The sequence below is a fragment of the Lynx rufus genome, unplaced genomic scaffold (assembly GCF_022079265.1).
Source record: "Lynx rufus isolate CCGP_SWC_20201006 ecotype Redwood Valley unplaced genomic scaffold, mLynRuf1.p SCAF_27, whole genome shotgun sequence".
NCBI classification, from domain to species: Eukaryota; Metazoa; Chordata; class Mammalia; order Carnivora; family Felidae; genus Lynx; species Lynx rufus.
In genome coordinates, this window is record NW_025814842.1 from 6,261,325 (window position 1) to 6,289,136 (window position 27,812).

The window sequence follows — 27,812 nt, forward strand, 5'->3', positions numbered from 1 at the left end:
ATTTTTTTTTTTATTTTTTTTTTTAACATTTATTTATTTTTGAGACAGAGAGAGACAGAGCATGAATGGGGGGAGGGCCAGAGAGAGAGGGAGACACAGAATCTGAAGCAGGCTCCGGGCTCTGAGCTGTCAGCACAGAGCCTGATGCGGGGCTCGAACTCACGGACCGTGAGATCGTGACCTGAGCGAAGTCGGACGCTCAACCGACTGAGCCACCCAGGCGCCCCTCCATGCTGCATTTTGACGTGAAACGTGTGTTTTTCTTCCTCAGCTGGAAGCAAGAAGCAGAAGAGGGGGTCTTCCTTCATGACAGTCTCCAACTTCTACAGGGTGAGTAGGGGCTGCCCCAGAGGCCACTGTGCATCCAGCGAACCCTCTTTTCCATTGAACACTCCCTTCTAATGGTGTGGTGGTCTGGCTGCCACCTCCCAGCCCAGGACAGGACGAGGTCATTTCTACGCCTACGGTTGCCTCTTCCATGTAAGGAGTCTGTTTCCTTCCAAAGGGGTCACGGAACCACAGGACCTCAGAGCAGAAGAGACCCTTAGAGATGGTTCAGTCCAACCACATCATTTCGGACTGAAACCCAGGGAGTGGCATCATTGGAGATATCAGTGCCTAAGATCTTGAGCCCCAGAGTTGGCTGGCAGATCCTCTGGGCCGGTCACAACTTCCACAGATTTGGGGCATTACTGGGGATACGTTCCAAAGTGCAGAAAGGCAGCCAATAGGGAGATGTGGCCCAAAGAAAGATTTCAATATTTGCCAAGGATCTAGCAGCCTGGAAGCGGAGTGGGCTACCTCATTGGAGGAATCCAAGCAGAGGAGGAGGGAACCTCCATAGGGAGGTTAACAACGGGCAGGGCTTCGTCCTCACAGGCACTACGGTTCCTTCTAGTATCGAGACGCTATGATGAGCCAGCGCTGAATCAAGAAGGGCCCTGCTTATTGAAAACCATGTCACCCTGGGCAAGTCCCTCTGAGATGACAGATGGCTACTGCCCAATATGCCATCCATGATGGTAGCCACTAGCCACACATGGCTAGTGAGTGCTTGAAAAGAGGCTGGTGCAGCAGAAGAACTCAATTTGAATTTACATTTTAACTTAATTAATTGCACTCTAGGGGCACCTGGGTGGCTCAGTCGGTTAAGCATCTGATCTTAGCTCAGGTCATGATCTCACAGTTTGTGGGCTCCAGCCCCGTGTCTGGCTCTGTGCTGACAGCTTGGGGCCTGGAGCCTTGCTTTGGGTTCTGTGTCTCCCTCTCTCTCTCTGCCCCTCCCCTGCTCATGCTCTGTCTGTCTCTCTCTCAAAAGTAAATAAACATTAAAAAATTTTTAAAAAGACATGAATTAGTTGAAATCTAAATAAAGACCTGTCCTGAGCATCGGTATCCTGCAACACCAACACTGAGCTTATTAACTCAGTCTTTCTTCTCCTTTTTCCTCCACCCCCAGGAGCAGTTGAATAAGCTGATGGCCACCCTCCACAGCACGGCTCCCCATTTTGTCCGCTGCATTGTCCCCAACGAGTTCAAGCAATCAGGTACATCATGGGGACATGTCTCCCTGCTGGAAGTCCTCAGGCTCTGTGAAGTGTTTGCTTAAACTACATACCCTTTCTTGTTTTTAGCATAGTGAACACGTAGAGAGCAGTTTAGTATTTTTGAAACCTTATGTATTGTTTCTCTTCTTTGCCAACCTCTCCTCCCACCAATTTTTCAAACTTGGGACAGTTTTGACCCAATGAAACAATAACTGTTAATAAAAATAGCTAACATTTGTTGCACACAAACTGTGAGCCAGGTATAAATGAAATCCGCTTTTTAAAAAATTTGTAATGTTTCTTTATTTTTGAGAGAGAGAGAGAGAGAGTGAGAGACAGAGGATTCGAAGCAGGCTCTGCACTGTCAATGCAGAGCCCAATGTGGGGCTTGAACTCACTAACCGTGAGATCATGACCTGAGGCAAAGTTGGACCCTTAACTGACTGAGCCACCCAGGCGCCCTGAATTAAGTTCACTTTTAATCACGAGGGATGACTAGGGCACAAAATGGGGCACTGAAAGGATCCCCCAAAATGGATCCCCCAAAATCATATTCTAGCTGTTTTGTAAAGCAAAAATCATGTTCTGGCTGGGTGAGAACCAGCTAGAAGTCATACTCAGGAGGGCCTTTGGTCTTGGCTGAATTGTGGGGCCCTGCGTGCAATGACGGGAGGAGACTGGGGTTGACAACACAGATGTTCAGTTAGCTTTCTGCAGTGACAAGGAGTGGCCTGTGCCACCCTAGAACATTGACTACATCCAGCACCCTCCCTCTTGGCAGGCGTGGTGGACGCCCACCTGATCATGCACCAGCTGGCTTGCAACGGAGTCCTGGAAGGCATCCGTATTTGCAGGAAGGGCTTCCCAAACAGGATGCAGTACCCAGAGTTCAAACAGAGGTGAGTGATGTCTTCCTGATACCTGAGTACAGTTCTCAGTTTCCAGGGATGGACTGATTGATAAATATAGTCCTGTTGTAGCAGATGCTACAGGCACGATGACGGCAGCTCACTACCTGAGTACACGTTGGCCTGACTTTCAACTGCCAGAACCTGCATTTCTGTGCCTGAGGGCTTTCTCTGGCTCTTGAACCAACTTTGTTACTTGGCAGGCTGAAAGTCTCAGGAATTAATGCCTTCCCCAGGAGCGGCCCATAACCAATGACTTACAGGCAACTGGCATATCAGCATTTCAATTCCCTCACTCTTCTGGTGGGCTAACTATGAGTGAGGCTCCCAGATAAATGTCTAACAACAGGTTCTCCAGGTTACGTTTTTAAAAAATGATAAAAATTAAGAAATTAAAAAGCCCTGATTTGTAGTGTCTTTAGATTTCCATGGTGTAAACACTCCCATGGCTGATTTCGAGCCAAGCCATGTGACACCAATGAATGTGGGGTTGGGGAGAGATTCACCCAATTGGCTCTTGCCAGCTGGTAGGAGTTGGTCTCAGCACACCACTGTTCCCAGTACCCCCTAGCAACATTAATCCCCAGCTGCCCATTCTGATAACTGACCTGATAACATGCCTCTTATTGACTGCCCTGTCCCCCTCCCCAACTCTGCCATCCCCCAACTAAACTATTTGCATTTGGATACCTTGTCCCAGGGTCTGCTTCTGGGGGAACCCAAAGTAACACCTCCACCTTAGGGATTATTTCCCTTCTACCCACTCCCTACATGCTATAACATAGGACCATAGGTTGATGGACAAGTCATTAGAGGTCATCCTGTCCAAGCCCTCTGAAGGCTCTAAACAGGGAAGGACTTGTCTAAATCACAAAGGGGGCTGCTTGCAGGCCAGAAAAAGAAGTGCTTCTCCTATGTCTGGAAGAAAAGATCAGGAAGGAAAATTTTTAGTGTTTTCATTTCTAGGAGCACCAGCCCTTTGAACTCCTGACCCACACAGACATTCACTCCCCAATGTCTCCTGCCAGTCCCACCCCAGTGCCTGCCTCAGGCATCTGCAGAACAGGTCTAACCATGATTCCAAGGCCATCACAAAGACCAATGGATGGGTCAACTGCATGGATGTACTTCCTGAACGGCCAGCTCGGGCATGATGGTGGCTGTCATCATCTCTCTCCCAACAGGTACCAAGTGCTGAACCCCAATGTGATTCCTCAGGGGTTTGTAGACAACAAGAAGGCCTCAGAGCTGCTGCTCGGGTCCATTGACCTGGATGTGAATGAATACAAAATTGGGCATACCAAGGTAGGGGCTTCTGGTGATTCTCCCTCCCTCCACCACTCAGCCTCGTCCCAAGAAGGTGGGCTTCAGGGTGTGAATTCCAGCTTGGCCGCTGACCAGTTGCCTGCCTTAGGCAAGCCCCACGGCTGCTGAGAGCCTCAGTTTCCTCCTCTGCAAAAGTAGGGCTGATACAGCTGATCTCATGGGATTCAGGGGTGATTAGTGATAACGTGGGTGAGAACCCAGCTTGGACAGGTACATAATAAATGGTAGGTTATTTCCTAGGACTGTATGAGCCCCAATCAGAATCAAGGTCCTGGATTCTACTGGGGCATGGAGGTATGTGTGTGGGGGTGAGGTCTGAGAGCAAAGCACCATAATCCCAGCCCACCCACACCGAAAGCTCCAGCCCTGAGCTGGCAGGTGAGTTGGGGGTGACTCAGAGAGGCTGCCTGATCTTGACTCACAGGGCCTGGGCTGCCGTGTGTCTGTCCCACTTCCTGGCCCTGCAGAGTCTGGTCGGGACTGTAAGGGCCAGCCAGGCTAATGGTGCAAGGTGTCCATCTATAGCTGCCCAACCAGACTGCACCCAACATGACAAGCAGGGCGACCCAGGAGGGGTACTAGCTTTACATTCAGGAGCATCAGGCTCAAAGCCTAGTTCTGTGTAGCCCAGGACAGATCAACTACCTCTCCAAGTCTCATGGATGCCACAGGCAACATGGCTTCCCTACAGGCTTGGTAGAGGACGCGGACACTTTGCAAATGCTCCTAGAGCACCTCCGTGTGCCAAGCATGGTTCAAGGCTCTAGGAATACACCAGTGAACAGAACAGGAAGAGTTCCTAAGCCCCTAGAGCTTGCTTCATGGTAGTGAGCATTAGCAGAATTGTAGCGCTGCTCTGGAATCCTCCAGAACTGCGAGCTCTGGCCTCCTTCACAATTGAGACATGCTGTGTATACCTATATTGACTTATAGGAACACTGCAGGTTTTGTCATAGAGTCGCTGAATACTTGAGTGGGAGAGAACCTCAGAGACCAGTTCCTTTCCCCACCCCCACCTTTGAAGGAGCGGAACCTTGAGGAAGCCTGGAGAGGGTCGTGGAGGTGATGTGCCCAATTCCACAGTACTAGGCAGAATGGAGCAGGCCCCAGGCCGCACGACACTGGGTCATGGGAAAGGGGATGGGGCTGCTGTTGCCAACATTTGATGCAGTTACTGGCTGGGCAAATGGACTGCATTTTGCTATTGTTCAATGTTGCATTGGGCACCTCAGGTCCAGGTAGAGCCCTGGGGATCCTGGGGATAGCTTTCCAAGCTTCACCCAAGTTTCCAAGATTCAACCGTGTTGGTTGGTACATTCAGTCATTGTCCCCGCCATATCATGCTTGGGGACAAGGACCAGGCAGGCTCTGGTGGCAGAGGCAGAACAGAGAACAGGATGATTTTGCCTGTAAATTGTGTCCTCACACCCAGCCACATGCTCACCTCACTGCTCCTAAAAGGACACAACTCAATGACAATTCATTTTGAAATATCAAGAAACATTTTATGAAATCAAGCCCAATGTCTCTACCCCATCATGGCTAGCTAGCTCTTTGGGTTTTTGTGGGGGAGGAAGGCAGGTGGAGGGAGCATTCTTTTCCTATTGGTATCCATAGCATCCGCATAAAGGATTTAATCAAGAGCTCTGCTCCTGGCCTCAAGGTGTGGAGTTACAGAGTCTTAGAGCTGGGGGGACTCAGGGTCCTGCACTCCCATTGAACAGGAGGGGAGTTAGAGGCCTCCCAAGAGGGAGTGGCTTGGCTAAGGTCACATAGCACATCCAAGGAGGCCGAGGCCAGGTACAGGTCTCCTGGCTCCTTCTATCCCTCTAGAAGTTTCTATCATGTCCTATTGGAAGCCTATAAAAAGATGTTACATTATGAAACATAACTGATAATAAAGTCACCACCCATGGGCCCACTTAAAAATCCAGAATCTCTTCTCATCTCTTTCCTCCCCTTCCTCCCCACCCCCAGGAGTAACCCTTTGCTCCGAATGCTAACCATCCCCCTGCCTTTTAAAAAATAGTTTTGTCACATATGCACATGAAAGTACCACACTCGCTATAATCTTCTGTAGCATGCTTCTAACACTCATTCATGTTTCCAAGATTCATCCTTGTTGGTCAGTATAGGACATTCACTCATTGTCACCACCGTATCATGCTGCCTCAGACAGCCACATAACAATTATCCTTTCTCCTGCCCTTGGAAATTGATTTTTTTCCCCCTGCAGTTATCAACAAATGCTGCTTTGAGTATCTTTGCACATGATCCCGTGTAGAGGTTTCTCCAGAACGAAATTCTCAACCTTGGCTATACATTAGAATCACTTTGGGGAGGGATAAAAATACCAATGCCTGAGCCTCACTCCAGAAATTGTTTGAAATCACTGTGCAGGCATCGGTATCTTTCCAACCCTCTAGGTAGGAGAGATGTGCAGCCGGGGTTGAGATGTACTAACACGGCAGAGGACAGTTGACTGTTTCAGGGTATGCAAACAACTAACTTGATGAGGGAATGCCAACCCTTTTTCCAAAACTGTTGTACCAATCTACCCTCCCCTGATCCACAACCGTGCCAACACCCATGCTCTGGAAAAGTCTTAAAAGTCACAGGTGGAGGGAGGAGTGAATGTTACCTTGCAACCTTAATCTGTATTTGCTGGAAATCTGGTGTTTCCTGATCTAACACACTGCAAAGTTGGGTATTTCCTGATCTTTCTAACCCACTGCAAAGCTTTCTCACACACACCAGAGCTGGGTGCCTGAAACTGTGCAGCATTGGTAAAGCTCTGTATCTTTTCTACAAAGTCAACCTCTCCCCCGCCCAACACCACCCCCTCTTCCCACTCCCAGATCCTGGGAGACCGTGACTGTCTAAAGGCCATTTGCATAGCAGTAAAGGAGGCCCCTTGCCACCGTCGTGCTGGGCAGTCACCACAACAGTGAGGATTATGATGATCTAACACATTTTTAAAAAATGTTTATTTATTTTGAGAGAGAGGGAGTGTGAGCAGGGCAGAGGCAGAGACAGAGGGAGAGAGAGACTCCTAAACAGGCTCCGAGCTGTCAGCGCAGAGCCCAACGTGGGGCTCGATCCCATGAACCCGTGAGATCGAGAGTCAGATGATTGAGCTGCCAGGTGCCCCAGCCTATCATATTTTACTTACCACTTCACAGTTTACATGAGACTTTCCCACCCAGTTATCTCTATTTACTCCTTATAGCAGCCCTGTCAGGGAGGGATCAACATCCCCATTTCACAGATGGGGAACTGAGGCCCTGAGATGTGAGGAGACGCGTCCAAGGTGACCCAGCCGGCGAGTGCAAGGCCAGAGCTGGAACCCATAGGAGGCTGAGAAGAAACAGACATAGAGGCTGGCAGTGGCCCCGCTATTGGGGACGTCCAGGCCAGGGCCAGCTGTTCCCAAGGGGCCTCAAACACCAGCACCAGACTGGGTCTCTTAACTTTCAAGGCCCTGTCTGAACCTCTGGGGCTTGCCTCACAAGTGGCCACCATCGGCGACAGCTGGGCCACGTGCAGAGGAGTGTGCCTTTCCCACAGGTATTCTTCCGAGCGGGCATCCTGGCTAAGCTTGAGGACATGCGGGACGAGCGTCTGGCCAAGATCATGACAATGCTGCAGTGTCGCCTGCGGGGCTTCCTCATGAGGATCGAGTTCAAAAAGATGCTGGAGCGAAGGTAGCACTCACAAACACGGGTGGGGCGGGGCCACTGAAGCTACGCGCATCCACGCAGAATGACCAGGGACCCGGCCACACACCCAGCGGTCAGCTCCAGTAGCGACTCGGGGCCGTGAGATGAGGGGAGGGCGGCGACATCTCCACTGGCCCAGAGAACCCTGTTTGGGGTCTGTATTCGCTTCCTGTGGCTGCTGGAATAGAGCAGCACAACCTGGGTGTCTTAAAACAATGGCAATTCTCATAGCTCTGGAGGCCAGGAGTCTGAAATCAAGGAATACTGCAGGCTGCACTCCCCCTGAACGCTCTAAAGGAGGATCCTTTCTTGCTTCTTGTAGTCTTGGTGGCCTCAGGCGTTCCTTGGCTTATGGCCACATCAGTCCAGTTTCTGCCTGTTTTCACAAGACCTTCTCTCTGTCTGTGTCTCCACACGGCCTTCCTTCTTCTTATATGGACACCTGCCATCTCGGGTCAGGGGTCCACCTTTCTCCAGTATGACCTCATCTTAACCTAAGTAATGACACCTGCAAAGACCTTATTTCCAAATAAGGTCACATTCACAGGCACTGGGGGTTAAGACTTCAGCAGATCTTTTGGGAGGGGACACAATTCAACCCATAAGAGGGACCACCTAATAGAGACCCTTCTCTTAAAGCCTACAAGTCACTTTCCCAGACTTCCCTGGGATCGTGACTGAAGGCAGCGACACAAGTTAGGGGCTGAGTGTAGGACAGCAGGGCCTTGGCATGCAGGAGGTCCTCGGTAAATGACAGTCCAGTGAAGCTGGAGGGGACAAGGGGGACGGGTTCCAGAGACTGCAGAATGGATAGGACTCAGAGAGTAATGGGTGATTTCCCGTGAGGGAGAGGAAGGAAGGAAATGTAAGAAGAAATGAGTGGTCTGTCTCAGCCTTGTGCTGTCTGGGTGGAACCGTTCCATCAGGGAGGCCAGGCCCTGACACCTGCACTTTCATCCAGGGAACCCCGGCTTCCTTTTTTTGCAGAATTGGCCTGAAAGTCATCCAGCGGAACACACGCAAGTTCCTGGAGCTGCGTTTCTGGGGCTGGTGGAAGCTATACAACAAGGTAGGGCTGAGGGGCCAGGCTAGCTGGGCTGCAGCTACCAGTGCGTTGTGTGTGTCGAGGGGGTGGGGGGGGCAGTCCTGGGGGGGAGGTGCCTCTTGGGGGTGGGAGGCCACAGGATGCAGCAGGGACAGTCCACAAATGAGGGTGCCTGGGAGACAAATCAGGAATCCAGTCCCCTTCTGGTCAGGGGCTAATTCCTCCCTGAGAAAAACCACAGAGGACCTTCCCGCCTCATGTCATCCCTCCAAATAACATCCCCTTAGGATGGAAAGCCCCTCAGTACAAAAAGGGGGCTTGGTCGTCAGCCCCTCCCCCTGCACATGTTGAGGCATCTTCAGCTCCCTCAGTGAGGTCCTCAGCTTCAGAGCTGGAGCGAGCTCAGGAAATCGTGGGATCCGGCCTATTTCCCAGGTCCTTCCGAGACAGCTGAGAGGGCAGTGAGTCAGCCCTTAACCAACGCAGCAGGCAGGGAGCCTTCCTCCTGGTGCAGGTGGAATCATACTGGGTGATGGGGTCCCCACCTCGGGCCTCCATTCAAAGGGAACGTGCTGCTGGGCACCAGCAGAGGCCGGATGCAGGGCTGCATTCAGGAGTCGGAGGATGGTGGTGTCTCAAGGGACAGCCATGAGGAGGGTGGATCAGGCTCTAGGTCATCTCTGGTGGCCCTGAGGCCCCCAAGGCTCCTGTGGAAGCTTCCTTCCCCTCCCCATGGGAAAGCGCTTTCTAACACTCAGTGCTGACCACAGATTCAAAGCAGGGATAGTAAGTTCTGCCTCCCCAAAGGCTCTCCCACACAGGCCAGTCCCCTCGAGGGCCTGAGATCCCAGAGCGTCCAGATGAGCATTTCTCAAAGTTCGGTTGTTACCAGTCCTTCCCCCACCTGTTCCATGACTGAGCTTTCCTGATGCCAGCTACTTTTTTATTTTGAAATTTTTATTTTACTTTTTATTTGTATATATTTTTTAAGTTTGTTTATTTATTTTGAGAGAGACAGAGTTCATTCGGGGGGGGGGGCAGAGAGAGAGGGAGACAGAGAATCCCAAGCAGGTTCCAGACTGCCAGTGCAGAGTCCCACGTGAGTCTTAGACCCATGAACTGTGAGATCATGACCCGAGCCGAGATCAGGAGTCAGACACTTAACCGACTGAGCCATCCAGGCACCCCTAAAAATAAATTTAAAAAATAAGAAATTTAGGGGCGCCTGGGTGGTTCAGTCGGTTAAGTGTCCGACTCTTGATCTCAGCTCAGGTCATGATCTCACAGTTATAGATCAAGCCTCACATGGGGCTCTGTGCTGACAGTGTGGAGCCTGCTTGGGATTCTCTCTCTCTCTCTCTCTCTCTCTCTCTCTCTCTCTCCCCTTCCCCCGCTTGTGCTCAAGCTCACTCTCTCTCTCAAAATATATAAACATGAGACAATTTTAAATTTAAAAAAGTTACTTTTTTTTTTAAATTTTTTTTTTCAACGTTTATTTATTTTTGGGACAGAGAGAGACAGAGCATGAACGGGGGAGGGGCAGAGAGAGAGAGGGAGACACAGAATCGGAAACAGGCTCCAGGCTCCGAGCCATCAGCCCAGAGCCCGACGCGGGGCTCGAACTCACGGACCGCGAGATCGTGACCTGGCTGAAGTCGGACGCTTAACCGACTGCGCCACCCAGGCGCCCCTAAAAAAGTTACTTTTAAAGTAACTGTGTAACAATGAAAATCAAAGCATTTCTATGCAAGGCTTAAATCTATCTCACTTGCCCCCTCGGTATTTGTGTTGCCCTCTGGGAAGCCCCAGACCAACAGCCTTTAAGATTCCTCCCAAGCAGGACACCAGTGGTCAGAGAAGATGAGGAGACAAAGCCTGGAAACTTGTCTGTTCTTTACTAGAAGGCAACACTTCACTAATTGAACATGGCAGAGCAAGGTCCTGTTCCAATGAGTGAAAAAAGTAAAATAAAATAAAAATCGTTTACTCTTAGTTTTTAACTACGCTCTAGTCTTATCTAAGCCAGATAGGATGAGTCAGTGGGAAAAAAAACCCAACACGTTCCGGTAGGCTTTCACTGAATAAAAATGTCATGTAGTTGTGCGTTTATGTGAACTTGCCTCTGCAGTATCCCAGGTCCCTACAGACAGAGAGACGGAGACACAGAAACAGGGAGACAGAGATAGGGAGACAGGAAGAGAGAGAGACAGCAAGGAGGAGGACCCCGTAAGGGAGAAAGGCAAGGGAAGCCAGAGCTTGAACTCGGCCAGGCACACACAGCTTAGAGAATGGTGTGAGCCCTGAATGGGGCTAGACGCCGAGGAACACCTAACTGTGTCTGTCAGGATCGCAGAGACCCCTGAGGATTGGTCCTAGGCAAGGACGGGCCTTCTCTGTGGAGGCGAGAGTTACTTCCTGGCATCTGTGGAGAGGGACTCCTTCATGGCTGCTTTCCACCCCGATGGGGGTGTGAGGTCCTGTCTGAGGGAGAGCCCACAGCCCACCGCCGAGCCCCCGCGGCCCATCCCCCTAACGCCATAGGGTGTCGCCCGCCACTCAGGTCAAGCCGCTCCTGAATGTGGCTCGGCAAGAGGAGGAGATGAAGGCCAAGGAGGAGGAGCTGAGGAACGCCATGTGCAAGACACAGGAGCTGATAAGCAGGGTAAAGGAGCTGGAGGAGAAGATGGCCACGCTCAGCCAGGAGAAGAATGACCTCACCATCCAGCTACAGGCCGTATGTGGGGCCCTGGAGGGAGGGCGGGAGCTGGGGGCCCTGGCAACTACCAGGATCCCCAGGGCCACTAAGAGCCAGACCCAGGGAGGCAGGTGGGGGGTGAGCCTTCTGAGAATCAGCATACGAGAGAGACCCCCGTAATAAAAGAATCACCCGCTTATGGGAGCACCTATATATGGGCTCCACCCCTTAATGCCTCACAGTGATGATTTCCCTTATTTTTCAAAGAACTGAATTTCAGTAATGTTATGCCACAAACCGAAAGTCACACAGCTGGTCTGGTTTGAGTCTGTGGCCGGTTGTTGTTTACGCCACTGACCCCATCTTGGGGAGACCCCAGTGGACACCCAGCGTGTCCCTCTTCTGCCACGTACTGTCCGTTTGACCTTTGACGACCCCACCTCCTCCGAATATCAGGTCCCTCATCTCTAAGCCGTCGCTTACAGTGACATCTGCCTCGCTTGCTCCTTGGGGTCGTTATGAGGAACTGTGGGTGGGAAATGGTTCGTTAACACAAAGGCGCTAAATCGATGCTGGGAGTCATTTGGGCAGATAGTCACTCCCCATTGGCAGACAGAAGCACAGGCACTCCCGGGCTCAGCCCCACCTACCGGCGGTGTGCAGCCTGTGTGTCCTCAACTTGTCCTGGACCACTGGCTACATCCTTCAGGTGCACCTGACCACCCAGGATCTGTTCGAAGGCAGATTTCAACACAGCAGGTCTCGGGTGGAGCCTGAGATCTTGCGTCCTAACCAGCTCACGAGTGATGCAGCTGGTGGCGTGGGGACGGCACTGTGAGACTCTGTTCTGTCACACGCATCACAAGGAGCTCGGAGCCAGTGCCCAGACCCCTGTGGGACCCCCTCTGACCGGCGCTCTTTCTTCCACCAGGAGCAAGAGAACCTGATAGATGCCGAGGAGCGCCTGACCCAGATGATGAAGACGAAAATGGAGCTGGAGAGCCAGATCTCGGACATGCGGGAGCGGCTGGAGGAGGAGGAGGGCACGGCGGCCTCCCTGAGCGCCACGAAGCGCAAGCTGGAGAGCGAGATGAGTGACCTGAAGCGGGACCTGGAGGGTCTGGAGACCACACTGGCCAAGATGGAGAAGGAGAAGCAGGTGAGGAGGCCCTGGGGCCTCACTACACCCCCCTCGGGAACAGGAAACCCTGTGGGGGTCCCACCTGGAGTCCCCTCAGCAGCACCGCCCAGGACCCTAGCCACCAGCCACATGGGGCTAGTTTAACTTAACTCAGCGCCATGGAAAACGTGACTCCTCTGTTGACCTAGCAGCATTTCGAGTGCTCAATAGCCACACGAGGCTAGTGCTACCGCATTGAACTGAGAACGTGGCTGTTGCTGCAGAAAGTTCCGTCGGGACAAAGCAGCTAGAGGGATGAGGGCTCTTTCCCTCATGGTGACATCCAGGCTCAGGACTGACTGGTTCTCCTCGTGCCCGTGAAACCCAGGTGTCTGTGCTAGCCTGTGGCCCACTCAGACTCAGCGTCCCTGGGCCCCTCACAGAACGTTCTTCTTCACTACATCTGCCTTCACCCCTCTTCCCGGAAGAGACAACCCTCTCTCTAGCGTGGGGCCACCACTAGCTGTTGGATCTCTGCCCAAACAAGCAGCTGCTGCCCTTCCAGTCGGCTCCAGGGGGAGCCCCTGGCTCCTGATACCATCTGGTGGGCCCTTGGCCCCGAAGCCCCCTTCTTACCCTCACAAGTTGGCAGGGGGGATCCAGAGCAGGGGAAGGTGTATGCTGCCTAAGCCCGTGCCTCTTCAGCTCTGATGTGCACACAAAGTGCTGGCATCTTGATAACATGCCGGTTCTGCATCAGCAAGTCTGCTGGGACCCGAGGGTCCACGTCTCTCAGACACCGCTGACGTCTGAGGGCCGGGCTTTGAAGAGCCAAGGCCTGACTGGTGGTTCTCACTGCTGCCCTCACCCTCCGATTCTGGCCTGCCTGGGGTGTGCCCTGGGCACTAGCATTTCTCAGGCTCCCAAGTGACTCTGGACCGCAGCCAAGCTGAAGAGCCCCTCTCTCGGAGCAAGCGCCTCCCTCTTTGTTCCCCCTCCAAGGCTGTTCCCAGCCTTAAAGGCCTGTCCCTCTCCTGCCCCTGTTTCCAGGCCCTGGATCACAAGGTCCGCACCCTAACCGGGGACCTCTCGCTCCGTGAAGACTCCATTGCCAAGCTCCAGAAGGAGAAGAGGGCCCTGGAGGAGCTGCACCAGGTAGGCACCACGGGCTTCTACTTGGCACAGCAGGTGGAGCTCGGAGACTGGAGACCCTGGTTCAAATCTTGGCTTTGCTGCCCCTCAGCTGGGGCCTATAGGGAAGTCAGTCTTCCTAAATCTCAATTTCCTCATCAGAGAAGCGGGCACTGTCATGTCTTGTTGTTCTCCTCCCAAGTTTGTTGTAAGTGGGGCGACCATATAATTTATCACCCAGACTAGTCTGAGAGTGAAAGAGGGGCAGCGGGCATGAGGAGATGGTCCCAGGTGCACTGGAAGCTAGAGTCCCCAGACTTATCAGGATGAGTGCCCTGCCAGTGCTAAAGCACCAGTGAACCCCAATACATCTTGGCGACAAAGGGCATGAGCTCTTGTGAGGAGACCCGTTTGACCGTTATGGGCTCAGGCTCCTGGAGGCAGAGCCAGCTCTGACCAGCCACCAGTGCTGACCTTGGCACAGACCACTTCCTAGCTCTGAAGACACAGGTGCAGAGAGCAAGTTGAAGCCCAGAACCGGACAGCAGACCCCCGTCACCATGTTTGCTGACACCATGAACCCACAGCACATCCCCTTTAGTGCCTCTCTCTGCTGCCTCTGGAAATACTTCCCCTTAGACTGTAACCCTCAACCATTTAAAACTCAGAGCCCCTGTTTATAACAAATACAGTCGATTCTCATTATCCCAGGTAGTTATGTTCCATAAAGTCACCACAAACACTGAATAAACAAATGCTGGACCCCCGTTTTTGTTTTCAAATTTTTTTTAACATTTATTCAATTTTGAGAGACAGAGAGCGAGCAGGGGAAGGGCAGAGAGAGAGGGAGACACAGAATCCGAAGCAGGCTCCAGGCTCTGAGCTGTCAACACAGAGCCCAACATGAGGTTCAAACCCACAGACCTCAAGATCATGACCTGAGCCAAAGTCAGATGCCCAACTGACTGAGCCACCCAGGCGCCCCAATACTGAACCTTGGTTTTAAGGGGAAATAGAAGGTTAGGTTCCTGCAAGCCTCTGGTCATGTTTTCGTCAATCTACCAATACATTACTTTGTTTTATGTGTGTTTCTGTGTAAGACACTACTTGGTACACACTGTCCATTCCTGAACAATGAACTCACGGTCAACAACCCTGTATCTCATGCCTGAACAAAGCTTATCTAACACACAAATTTCCTCTGTGAGGCACAGCACAGCTTTCTTGTGCTTGGGAACACTAGATAGCACAGTACCAGTGTGCTTGGTGCACCATTTTATGAGCCAAACTCACCAAGACAAAAGCACAAAAAATGTAAAAAAACATGGCGCTAAATAGACTATGAAAAAGCCACCTGTTTGCAGTATGAGCTGAAACAAGAAGGTGGGGCATCATCTTAGTTGATGTCAGCTGGGAATGTGCGCTCCAGAAGACGCAAACTTTTCGCTGCTCTGCGCATGTCTGCAAATGACCATGAATGCACCACAAGTATTGATTTGGGATTACACATAAATTTTAGCTCGTAGGTAAATTGGAAAATAGATAATCCACAAATAATGAGGGCAGACTGCATTTTGGAAGCCTCTCTTTACTATCGTAAAATAAACATTATTATAGCTAATACATACCTTCAAAAAAATCAATAGAGTGCCCTTCTTTTTAAGGGGGAAATGAACGGAATATAATTTATAATAAATAACGGGGCTGTCCGTGTGTAAGCGCTCAGGCGGATCCACTAGAAGACGTCGTGAGCAGTGGGCTGAACACCCAAGCCTGCCTAGGTGGCCGAAGACGGACGGGCACAGAGGGTGTGTTGGTGACGTTGACGGCAAAGTGTGGCTGCCATCAGTGATGCGGGTTTACAAAATGGTGAAGAACTCTCAGGGAGATTCTGACAATAACAAATCTCTCAGTTTTCATGGTAGATCATTCTTTAAAAATACAGTGTATACTAAATGAAAAAAAAAGTTGAGTTATGTGTCCAGTGGTCCTGGCTGCTGGGTTTAGAAGAGTAGAACTGTTGTTTTACGTACGTGAATGCCCGGGTGGGGCATCAAGTGTGCGGACTACAGAATTATGCTTCACGGTACTGGATTGTCCAGAGCGAGGCATGTCCAGCATCCCTGGAACCACTAAGTGCCAGTGGGGCCCCCAATCATGGTGGTGAACAAAAGCCCCCCAACAGACCTCCTGCATGCCCCATGGAGAGCCAGAGCCCCACTGACCATTGAGGGCCCACCTACAGCTAACGGGTGCTCGGGTCTGCCCCTGCCTCACCTGACACCGGGGCCAGGGACTCAGTAGCTGTTCCCTGAAGTCAATTCAACCCAGCTCAGAAGTGATGGCAGAGAACTAGGTCTGTTCAGCTGCTTCTGCATATCTCGTGGGACATACAAGATCTTTCCTTCCAGAAAACCCTCGACGACCTGCAAGCTGAGGAGGACAAGGTGAACCACCTGACCAAGACCAACAGCAAGCTCAGCACCCAGATCCATGAGGTAATGCCCTGTTGCTGGGGCCAGTTCTATAGCTCAAGGGCCAGGTCTGTCATGGGGCCCAGGGTCCTCAGATACATTTGGGGAATTGGACTGACACGTCCCCCTGAGGAAATGAGGGCCTTTCTGTTGCCACAGCTAAGGAACCAGACCCAGTCTGGTTCCTCAATTGCATTCTGGCCTCAGACTCACCCCGCTCCCCTCAACACACGCGTTTTCTCTCGCTCTTCTTGTTTCTGTAGCTGGAGGATAACTGGGAACAAGAAAAGAAAATCCGGGCGGAGGTGGAGAAGGCCCGTCGGAAGGCTGAGAGTGACCTGAAGATAACCATTGACAACCTCAACGAGATGGAGCGGTCCAAGCTGGACCTCGAGGAAGTGGTGAAAAAGTACGCCCATGCTGTCATTCATTTCATCCGTAACATTAGCACTTTGTGTGGTACCAGGTGCCAGGCACCGTGCCGAGGGCTTCGCAGGTATTAACGCACGTCCCTAATACCCGCTATGTGCCAGGCACGGTGCCTGCTACAGAGCACATAGGGAGGGGACAGTAGGCACTGCCCATCCACAGGGAGCTCCTAGCCTCACACAGGGCCAGCTGGGCGCCAGAAAGGGGGCTGGTACTGAGCAATGCCCCTCCCCAATAGGCAGGGAGTCTTGGCAGAAACCTGTAAGCTGGGCTTTCAAAGATCACAAGGAGTCGAGGGGTATTTCAATATCACTGCGGCAGTAACTATGGGGGACAGGTGGAGTGGAGAAAAACTGGAAGGAGGAAGGCAACCGGAAGGCTACTGAAATAGTCCAGGTATAAACCTGAACTAAAGCAAGAGGCTGAGGGGATGGAGATTAGGAGACGGACAAGCTTTCAGGGGGCAGAATTTGGATGACACAACTTTGAAGTACATTTTGCCAAGGCAGTTTGACAGCTCCACGAGCTGCTGTGAGACGCGTGTGGCTAATGCTGCATCGCGGCTCGTTTCTTCTGTGGCACACCCAGAAGCTGCATGTGACCTTGACCATCCTGCTCACCTACTTGGTCTCTGGTGTCTTAGTTCTCACACATGGCTCCTTGACATGTGGAACCCACATATCAGAAGGAGACAGCCTTGTGTGGAAAGTTTTTGGAAGGAAATTTTCCCTAAAAAGGCAAAGCGCCCATGTGATTCTGGAGCCCCTAGAATGTAAGCTCACCAGGGCAGCGATTTCTGTCTGGTTTATTCACAGATGTGTCCCTGGAGCCCCAGACAGCATCCGGCAATAGTAGATAGTCAATAAACGTGTGCCAGATTAACAAATGCATGAGTGAGTGGGAGGCCTGTGCAGCAGATTCTGAGGGCTTTGGTAGGGCGAGACCTTCTGGGCTGTCACCGCAGAGGGTCAGGGGGTTAGGGGATGAATGGGTTTCAGCAGGTTCAAGGCCTCCTCCGGTAGCCCAGGTTATGTTCCCTCACCAGCTGGCTGGTATCCCCTCAGAGCTCCTCCTCAGGAGATCACACCTTCTCTTGCAGGAGGGATATGGAAATCAATTCTGTCAACTCCAAGTATGAGGATGAGCAGTCTCTGAATTCCACACTCCAGCGGAAACTGAAGGAGCATCAGGTGTGTTCAGGACCGAGAAGGCGCAACTCTCCTTTTGAAACGCCCTTCCAGGCACCTTGGCCCCCATCAGCTGCTTGGCCGCCTGGGTTTCCTGAGGAGCAAGGCTGCCCCAGAGTCCTTGACACTGATCCACATTCACCTCATGCAGGCTTAAAGTCAACGCCCCCACTATGAGGACAAGGCCCTCCACAATCTGCCCCTGCCCCCTCCCTGACCTTGTCACCCAGCGTTTCCGCCCCCCACTCCCTAGCCATGCTGGCTCCTACCCCAGCCTCTCCCCTGCCTCAGGACCATTGCACATACTCTCTGTACCCTGTTTCCCTCTGCTTTTGACAGTGTCCATCACATGCTCAGCCCCTTTCCATCACTTCCCTACTAAAAGGTCAAGTGGGTAAGTCTGTAACTTCACACAGAAGAGATAAATCCCACCCCTCCACCCCCACCGATTTGTCTGCTAGGCCCGAATTGAGGAGCTGGAGGAAGAACTGGAAGCTGAGAGGGCAATGAGAGCCAAGGTAAATGAACTACTTCTACACTTACTTGAGTCTAAGGACCCAGTGCCAGCCACGATCCAACCATAAGTAGACACTCCACTCCGGAAAGCACCAGAGGGGAGGGCAGGTTTCCAACTGAAAAGGCCCTCACTGTTTCTCGAGCCCCTACCGTGCATCAGGCACTGTGCTACAGGTGCAGTATTAATTAGGATGTAAGGCGTAAAGATACGATTCGTGGCGTGGCCCCACCTAGCTCAGGCAGAGGAGACAACATGAGCCTGGGAACTCGGAGAACTGAACTCAACAGGCTGACGAGGGAAAGAATGTCTAGACGGAGGGAATGAGACGGCACCTCCCTGCACAGGTACAAAGATGTTAAAGGACCAGCAAAGAGTGGAAGGAGGCTTTAGATGAGGATGAGGCCAGAGAGCCAGTGGGAGAGGAATCGTCACGCACCTAAACTCCAGATTCAGCCAAACGGGGGCCGGGGGTAGGATGGGCAGGGAGACCCACCCAGTGCAGGGAGAAGGACAGAGACATCCTTCACTGAGTGTGGGGGGTGGCAGGCAGAGTGTAGAGCTCCCAAAGTGCGGGCCCCCAACCCCACAGACACCATGCGGTCACTGCAGTCTTTACCGGAGGGAGGGGCTCCCACATGGCTCCCCATCACGGTCACCCTACCTCCCCACCCCCAGGTGGAGAAACAACGCAGCGACCTGTCCCGGGATCTTGAAGACCTCAGTGACAGGCTGGAAGAGGCTGGGGGAGCCACGTCTGCTCAGGTACCATCCTTGTGGAGGGGACGGGCCCAGGGACCCCAGTTCCTGCCTGCCTTCAGGGAGAAAAAAAAAAAAAACTGCTGGATGAGAAGCAGTGAGAATAGGACCAGTTAGTTGCTGCTGAATTCCTGGGGCTAACTTGAGGAGAGAACAATTAATAATAAAGAAGAGGCCAGAGAGGGGCTGGTTTGGTCCCCTCTCTCCTGGGGATCCTTAGCTCAGTGGTGAGGACAGACGGGGAACGGGACTGAATGCAGAGGGCAGACGTTGTAAGATATAACGTGTCTTTCAGAAAATGTGAGCTGAGGTAATGCCAGCCGATTAGGGGAAGGACTGCCACTGTGCAGACAGTCTGTTACAGTTCCTAAGAGGGGGCGTGCCATGCAGGGCCACACGGGAAGCAGCAGGGTCAGTAGCGGCAGAGGCAGGGGAGAATTGCAGGCAAGAGCCTTTATTGTGGTTTCTGAGGAAGGAACGGATAAGGCAGAGGAAGCAGGCTTAGGACTGGTTAGTTTGGATAATTTCAGCGGGCTCTGGGGCACCGGGGCTGAGCCCAGTTGGTACCTGACCATGGGGGTAATGAGAGCAGGGGGACAGTGGCTGAGAGTATGAGCACCCCAGAGAGGAGGAGCTGGGGGTGTGGGCTCTAGACTGGTTGCTTTGCACCGGAAATCTAGCTGTTTGCTATCTCTAGGAGTTAGCTTACCCTGGGAGGGGCTATTGTCCAGGGTCAGCAAAACCCCAAGAGGACAAGGCATAAGAATACAGAAAATAAAGACATGGTTAATACAGAGGGGTGACCCCATACTGCCAGGGCCGGAATCCAAGTTGGGCCTCTGGTGTGGAATGCCTCTTCCTCCAACTCACATAAAGGCATCACGGAGACTGACAGAAGCTTGAAACTCTCCTTCTAATTCTGGATAGTCAGGTCGCTTACAAATGTGGCCCCTGGGTCAGAGCTGAGAGAAGGAAAATGGATGCGGTCCCTTAGCACTGGAAGGCTAGGCATCCTTTCCCGAGGCTCCCTGGACTGCACACCCCACTCCCTCACCATCCTGGCCTCAGGCTGCTTGTTGTAGGGGGGAGTGCTGAGAACCAAAGCTGGTATGCGGCTGTGGTCGGGGTCCTGGGAGGAAACAAAATCATCCCAGGTGGTTTGAGTGAGAGGCATCAAGAAAGGACTACATCCAGCAATGCAGGGAAAGTGAAGACAACGGGACAGATGTAGGGCACCAGAGGGATGGGAGGAAGCAGGGTCATGGGGCTGTGACATTGGGAGCCTTGGAGCAGGGCCTACCTGGCAGGCTCCTTCTGGAAGCTCAGGGGGAATCTGTCCCAGGACTCTCCCCTGCCTTCTGGTGGGTTGCTGGCAATCCTTGGTGTTCCTTGCTTGTAGCTGAATCACCCCAACCTCCACCTTCATGGTCACATGGCCTTCTTATGGGTCTCCCTGGATCCAAATCTCTCCCCTTATAAGGACAACCAGCCATTGGGTTAGGGGCCTCCCTAGTTCAGTATGACATTTTACCTTGTTTACATCTGCAAAGACCCTGTTTCCATCCACAGGTATCTGGGGTTAAGAACTGAACATATCTTCTCGGGGGGCACAATTGGACACACAACACCATCTAAACAAATCCTATGGGCAATCCACCCAGAGGCTCAGGACTGACATCTCAATCAAGACATCCTATTAGAGGGGCGCAGAAATATCGGGGCACCACTGAGCAGGCGGGCAGCGTCTGCCCTAAGGAGACCAGTGCCGGTCAGTTCTGCTAAAGCCCTGCTTCTCTCTCCCAGATTGAGCAGAACCGCAAGCGGGAGGCAGAGCTGCTAAAGCTGAGGCGGGAGCTGGAGGAGGCGGCCCTGCAGAGTGAGGCAGCGGCCTCCACACTGCGCAAGAAGCACACGGACTCCATGGCTGAGCTGACGGAGCACGTGGAGAACCTGCAGAGGGTCAAGGCCAAGCTGGAGAAGGACAAGCAAGTCATGAAGGCTGAGATCGACGACCTCAACGCCAGCATGGAGACGGTGCAGAAGTCCAAGGTGAGGTGGGGGGACCCCCCCCCAGAGTCACAGGGACGTGCCCCAGCATCTGGCTGCTTCACACATATTCCCCAAGCCCCCAGCAAGCCCGGGGCATGTTCTAGATGTTGTGAAGGGAATCGAGATGAGCCCGTCACATATCCCACAGGAAGGTGTATAACCTTGGCCAAGTTCATAATCTAACTGTGCTCTTCTGTAAAATGGAGATAACAATAATCCCTGCTTCATAGAGCTGTTGTGAGGGCTTCAACAGTTCCTGGCACATAAGAAAAGATCAATAAATGTGACAGACTAGGAAGAGTGACAACAGAAATGCATGCATCACCATAATGAAAAAATGATACATGGCAAGAAGGAAAAGCGAGTAAGCCATTCAACACGCATTTATCAAGCAGCTGCCACAGAAAGAGCCTTCTTGTGACATGAGGGAAAGGGGGCTCCAAGGGTGAGCAAGGATGATGCTTTGGGGTCCCTGGCTCAGCCAACCAGTATCTCCAAACTTCAGACACTCATGAGGCATCTTCACAGTTCCCATTTTATCTGCACACCCTGGAACTAAGGCTAGTATTTTTTTTCTTAAATTGGCCCATTGCATTTTCTTACTGGGTGAGGTCCTCAGGGGTCCGGAGTGGCTAGAAAAGGGGGATGAGCCAGAGAGTGAGGGTCTGTGTGCCAACCCAAAGACTCTAAGTTTATGTATAGAAATGATAAGGTGGGGCAGGGCGAGGGGGATCGGGGGAGATGGTTCTGAGATAGGCACGTTCTAGAAGGACGAGGGAGGTAGTCTAGGAGGCTGCACTAGGGGAACCCAGGTGGAAAGAAGGGAGGGTTTGGCCTGGCTTCTCCATTTCCCCACTGGGTACATCTTCCTTGAGCAGATGAATGCCGAGGCCCACATCCGAAAGCTGGAAGACAGTTTAGCAGAAGCCAACGCCAAGGTGGCTGAGCTGGAGCGAAACCAGGCAGAAATCAATGCCATCAGGACCCGCCTACAAGGTGAGCATGCCTCTCCCTGCAGCTTCCCGAGGAACAGTGTGTGGAACAGAACAGGGATGCTCAAGGAAACCGAAAGAGTACCCATGTCCTCTTCCCGGAGCTTTCTCGGCCTTGGAAACTTCACACCCGCTGTGATGAGACAGGAGATCTGATTCCACCCATGGAGTGCCCCAAGCAGCATCTTTGCAACGTAAAACAAGTGACACTATCCAAAGCATTTCCCTATCGGTTGTCTCAACCACACTGCGAGATCAGCAGGAGGGGCGGTAGACAAAATTCAGTTTTTAAACATTTTAAAACATGGCCCACATATTAAGAGCAAACATGTATCACCAATAAGGGAGCCAGAAAATGGTGAACTTGCCTTCAAGGGGCATTTGAAGGACAGAGATTTACAGTCATTTGGGGGAAGGGAGGCTTCAATAACTTTGCTAAGTTAGAGGCAGAACAGGTTAATGTCCTACCACACAGTAATACTGCAACCTCTTGGTTTTGTTTTATTTTTTACCAGAAGAAATCCTTTGCATCCTAGGACAAAAATAATTTGTGATTTATCACTATTCACTTAACACCTAACCTTGCAGAGGCTGGGCCCTCACAGACACGTACTCCCTGAGAGAAGTAAACACTCCTCAGGCCAGTTAGACCACGTTGCAGTGTGACCCCAGAGAACCCGCTGGCATCCTTTGGCCTTATTTCCCGCATCCTGAATACTTTCTAAAATCAATATTCCCTTTGATGGATAAGAAAAGTGAAGCTCAGCGGGACGAGGTAACTTGCCACAAAACCAGAATGACTTACAGGGCAGGACTCAAGCTCGCTCGTGCTCTCCGGCTCATGCACGTCTTCCTGGCCTCCGGCCCCCACAATCAGTTCACAGATGACAGGAGCATACGTTCTGGGACCCTGACAATTACATTTTCAAAGTAAAGGCTCTCTGCCCCACCGTTTCCTTTAAACTTCCTTGCGGGATCTCGTGCCGGGGCTGGGACTTCGTTATCTGGAGCCCTGTACCTCATGCAAGGCACCTGGATGTCAGCAATGTTTGGACAACTGCTCCCCTCCTGGGCTCGCTTACTTTAGGCGGCCGGCAATGGTTCGCCATTGCTCCCCCTTCCAGCCCACTTGGCCAAGTCATCATATTTATTGGGTACTTTGAGAACGATGCACTGGGATAGCTTAGGATCTGGCTGGGGAGCCAGTTTTTCATCCACTATTTCTCCCATTCCCCTTCCTGCCCAGCTGAAAATGGTGAACTGAGCCGGGAGTATGAAGAATCACAGAGCCGGCTCAATCAAATCCTGCGGATAAAGACATCACTGACGTCGCAGGTGGACGATTACAAGAGGCAGCTGGATGAAGAATCCAAGGTTTGTTTGGTGATGGGGTGGGGGCGACAGAGCTACCTTCCTGAAGAAAGTTACAGGTTATGAAGATGTAGAAGGAACATGAAAAGTGGTACCTAGGGGCACCTGAGTGGCTCAGTCGGTTAAGCGTCCGACTTCGGCTCAGGTCGTGATCTTGTAGTTTGTGACCTCGAGCCCCACGTCAGGCTCTGTGCTGACAGCTCGGAGCCTGGAGCCTGCTTCTGATTCTGTGTCTCCTTCTCTCTCTGCCCCTCTCCTGCTCATGCTCTGTCTCTCTCTGTCTCAAAAATAAATAAAAAAACATTAAAAAATAATAATTAAAAAAAAATTTTTTTTTTTTTAAAGAAAAGTGGTGCCTAGGTGGCTCAGTTGGTTGAGCACCCGACTTCAGCTCAGGCTATTATCTCGCGTTTGTGAGTTTGAGCCCTGCATTAGGCTCATTGCTGTCAATCCAATGCTGCAGATGTCTAAGCAATGGCCCTGGGGTCCACAGAGACCAGCGGGGCCTCTGATGGCCTCTGCTGGTCCCCACAGTCTCGCAGCACGGCCATGGTGAGTCTTGCCAACACGAAGCATGACCTGGACCTGGTGAAGGAGCAGCTGGAGGAGGAGCAGGGAGGCAAGTCAGAGCTGCAGCGCCTCGTGTCCAAGCTCAACACTGAGGTGACCACCTGGAGGACCAAGTATGAGACGGATGCCATCCAGAGGACCGAGGAGCTGGAGGAGACCAAGTGAGTGTGACCCTGTGCCAGAGAGCTGGGAAGGCTGGGGTGTGGGTGGTGCTGGTGGTCTGACCACATCAGACACTTGCTGAGGCCAGGGTCACGTCCAGGAGAAAGCAGTTCACAGGCTCCTCTTAAAATTTAAAAAAAAAAATTTTTTTTAATGTTTATTTATTTCTGACAGAGAGAGAAAGAGAGAGACAGAGCATGAGCGGGGGAGGGGCAGAGAGAGAGGGAGACAGAATCCGAAGCAGGCTGCAGGCTCCGAGCTGTCAGCACAGAGCCTGACGCGGGGCTCGAACTCACAGACCGCGAGATCATGACCTGAGCCAAAGTCAGATTCTCAACCGACTGAGCCACCCAGGCGCCCCCTCTTAAATTTTTCTTTAATGTTTATTTACTTTTGAGGGAGAGAGAAACAGAGTGTGAGTGGGGGAGAGGCAGACAGGGAGACACAGACCTCGATGCGGGCTCCAGGCTCTGAGCTGTCTGCACAGAGCCTGATGTGGGGCTCAAACTCATGAACTGTGACATCATGACCTGAGCACAGGCTCCTCTTAAAGTGGGGGCCAGGAGGGATGCGTGTCTAGATAGGAGAGCCCACTTTGTGCCCTTAGCAAAGTAGCCACTGTCAACCTTTGGGTTCCATCCTCAAGGATTTCTCCATGTCAGCATGAAAGTGCTCAGGCTCCTGCAAGGAAGTCAAGAACAGGGCCTCCACCTCCAGGCAGGGTTTCTCTGCCCTTAAAGTGCTCAGGAAGCTTCCACAGGTCTGCTAGGTCTGGGGCGGGGCCTCTGGGTGATGTTGGGAGGGCTCAGACCACACTCCCAAAGGTCCTCACTCTGCTGGTTCCCCAGCTCTGTGCTAAATGCCCTCAAAGCATGCAAGCCTTCTTCCTCATTTGCAAACTAGAGTGGTGGACATTCTGCCTGATGGGCCTGAGGAAGTAAGAGTGGACACGTGAATGTGGCTCAGAGCCACCTTCTTGTAGAACAGGCTGGCTTGCTTGCCCATGGGAAGCCCTGCATGTGAGCCACCAGGCACCAGGCAGGGAGGGTACCCCGGCCTGCTTGCCCGTCTTGCTCGCCCCCTGGAAATTTGTGGCGACATGACAGTGATAAGCACAGAGCCCTCCAGCTGACGTAAATCTCTTATCAGAAGGTCTTCATACATTGAGCCTAAATCTGCCTTCCTGTAGCCTCCAGCTCCTGAGCTCTGGCCCTTTTCTATTTTCTGCTGAGAGCGGCCAGCAGCTGCCTGGTCCCACCCCAAAGCTCACTCTAGATCTCAATCCCTCACCTCTCTCTGCCTGGACCTTCTTCCCCAGACACCCACAGGGTCCTTGCCCTCCTCTCCCTCCGGCCTCCACTCATGTGTTCCCCTCCCTGCTTTACTTTCTCCGTGGTGCTTCTGTCTCTAGGTCTATCCCTCGTCTAGAACAGATGTTTTGTGAAGGCAGGAGTCTTAGTCTGTTTTTATTCAGTGCTGTTTTTCGAACACCTGTAACGATACCTGACAGAGTAGAAACAATACATAATTGTTGGATGGATGGATGGATGGATGGACAGACAGTGGTTGCTTTCCTCTAATACTCTCCATTTTGTCTGCATCTTCTCCACTGTGACCCCAGAGCTCAGGACCACAAACACAGCCCCCTAGCCCATGGGCTTCTATGTTTCCTTGATGGCCTCTTTTGCCCTCACCCACAGGAGGAAACTGGCCGCCAGACTCCAGGAAGCAGAAGAGACAGCCGAAGCCGCCCAGGCCAGGGCTGCCTCCCTTGAGAAAAATAAACAGCGACTCCAGGCAGAAATCGAGGACCTCACCATCGACTTGGAGAAGGTCAGGGGGTCAAAATGTTCGAAGGCTGCCTATTTGCTGGGTCCAAGGGACCCCAGGGAGCTGTTGGAAACCGTCACATGTCTGGGCTTACCAAGAAAAAACAGGTGGCCCAACAGGATGGAGCACAGGGTCTGTATTCAGGCCCACTGAACACAGGCTCTTGCCTGCAAATGCGTTTATATACTCATAATTCTGCAATCTTAACACCCAACAGGTCGCTATTCAAATAGCTCTGTGGTGAGGACAAAACAGTCCCAGGAAGTCACGCAACCTATTGTCTCTGTTCCCCTTTTCCTCACACAAACCACATAACACACACTTTGTGTGGCTAAATATTCCTGTTTGCATCCCTGGTTCAGACTGATTTGCCAGACTTCAGCCAAATTAAATAAGATTTCAACTGGTACACAGGAACCTGGTCTTGGTGTTTCAGGGCAACTGCTTCATGCCAGTGGTGAGGGGCAGAGGGGCATATCCATGTGAGAGGCTTCAGGAAAATAGCCCGAAAACCTGAAAAGGTTTTGCTCCTCCAAAATTAAGAAATGAAGCAGAAATTCACAAAATCCAGTATTGCACAGCAATAAATACATAGTTGCTGGAGTGCCTGGGTGGCTCAGTCGGTTAAGCATCCAACTTCGGCACAGGTCATGTCACAGTTCGTGAGTTGGAGCCCCACATAGGGCTCTGGCTGACAGCTCAGGGCCTGGAGCCTGCTTCAGATTCTGTGTCTCTCTCACTCTCTCTCTCACTCTCTGCCCCTCCCCAGCTTACGCTCTGTCTCTCTCTCTCTCTCTCTCTCAAAAAATAAACATTAAAAAATAAATACATAGTTGCTGGACACTTATGAAAAGGAGGAAAGGTCTATGAAAAATAAGGTCTGAGAATAATCAGCTTTGATTCACAAGAAAAATAACACCAAACCCATCTCTGAGTTGGACAATGACATGTAACAGGTATTAGTAAGTCATAGAGAAAAATGTTACGGGGGGTTGGGTGAATGTTATAAATCTGGGAAGGCCACTGTGGCCCAGATCCCTCATCATACACCTAAGAAAATCCTAGCCTGGGAAGATAAAATGGACTGCCCAAGGTCACATATCTAGTAGTAGGAGTTTTAGAACTGGAGGGTAACTCTTTCCAGGCTCCTTGCCCTGTGCTTGTGCTATAAATGTTGAATTATATCCCAATCTCCAAGAAATCTGTGGTCACCAGAGTTACTGGGGAGGACTGGGGAAGGCAGGGAGGAGGGCAGAAGCAGAGGAAGGGGCTGGAGAGTCAGAACCCCCGGAGACCATCATCCCCACCTCTCCCCAGGCCAATGCTGCGGCTGCTGCCCTGGACAAGAAGCAGCGGGTCTTTGACAAGATGCTGGCCGAGTGGCAGCAGAAGTGCGAAGAGCTGCAGGTGGAGGTGGACAGTGCGCAGAAGGAGTGCCGCATGTACATGACCGAGAGCTTCAAGATCAAGACCGCCTATGAGGAGTCCCTGGAGCACCTTGAGTCGGTGAAGAAGGAGAACAAGACTCTGCAGGGTGAGTCTGAGGGCAGGGACAAAGACCCAGGCAGGGCCTCCCTCCTCCTGAGCGCATCACATGTTTGAGTACCTGGCACATAGTAGGTACACACGATAAATGCCAACTGCCTGGCAAGCAATTTGTAGAAGCACTTGGGCACTCAGCAACATGACTTCGAGCAGGTGAGTTACTTAACCTTTCTGTGCCTCAGTTTCCTCATCTGTAAATTGGGGAAATAATAATGTCTTCCTTGTAAGGTTGAGACAGTTGGAATAAGATAAAATGTGTAAAATCTTCACTGAGTAGAGTAGCTGGCAGAAATGAGGGCTCAACAGATTTTATGTATTGAGCCCTTACATCATTCCTATGCACACAACATACACACATGCAAGATTTCTTACGTATAGGAGTCTCATGCTGGAACTCCGTTCTGTTGGATGTTGTTTGAAAATTGGTGCCTATCTGTTG

General features: G+C 51.8%; 1 protein-coding gene across 1 annotated transcript in view; it reads left to right on the forward strand.

Moving 5' to 3' along the window:
• The window catches only part of LOC124519307 (myosin-16), a 65,616-nt gene that overhangs the window by 21,240 nt on the left and 16,564 nt on the right, over nt 1–27,812 (forward strand). Inside the window, exons 16-35 of the mRNA XM_047089466.1 lie at nt 272–330; nt 1,460–1,547; nt 2,329–2,446; nt 3,640–3,760; nt 7,349–7,485; nt 8,488–8,569; nt 11,106–11,279; nt 12,172–12,399; nt 13,411–13,515; nt 15,903–15,989; nt 16,229–16,374; nt 17,494–17,584; nt 18,043–18,099; nt 18,774–18,860; nt 20,658–20,903; nt 21,782–21,899; nt 23,142–23,269; nt 23,801–23,997; nt 25,699–25,831; nt 27,146–27,362. Of these exons, the coding sequence (XP_046945422.1) occupies nt 272–330; nt 1,460–1,547; nt 2,329–2,446; nt 3,640–3,760; nt 7,349–7,485; nt 8,488–8,569; nt 11,106–11,279; nt 12,172–12,399; nt 13,411–13,515; nt 15,903–15,989; nt 16,229–16,374; nt 17,494–17,584; nt 18,043–18,099; nt 18,774–18,860; nt 20,658–20,903; nt 21,782–21,899; nt 23,142–23,269; nt 23,801–23,997; nt 25,699–25,831; nt 27,146–27,362 (2,619 nt within the window). The remainder of the gene's footprint in view (nt 1–271; nt 331–1,459; nt 1,548–2,328; nt 2,447–3,639; nt 3,761–7,348; nt 7,486–8,487; nt 8,570–11,105; nt 11,280–12,171; nt 12,400–13,410; nt 13,516–15,902; nt 15,990–16,228; nt 16,375–17,493; nt 17,585–18,042; nt 18,100–18,773; nt 18,861–20,657; nt 20,904–21,781; nt 21,900–23,141; nt 23,270–23,800; nt 23,998–25,698; nt 25,832–27,145; nt 27,363–27,812) is intronic.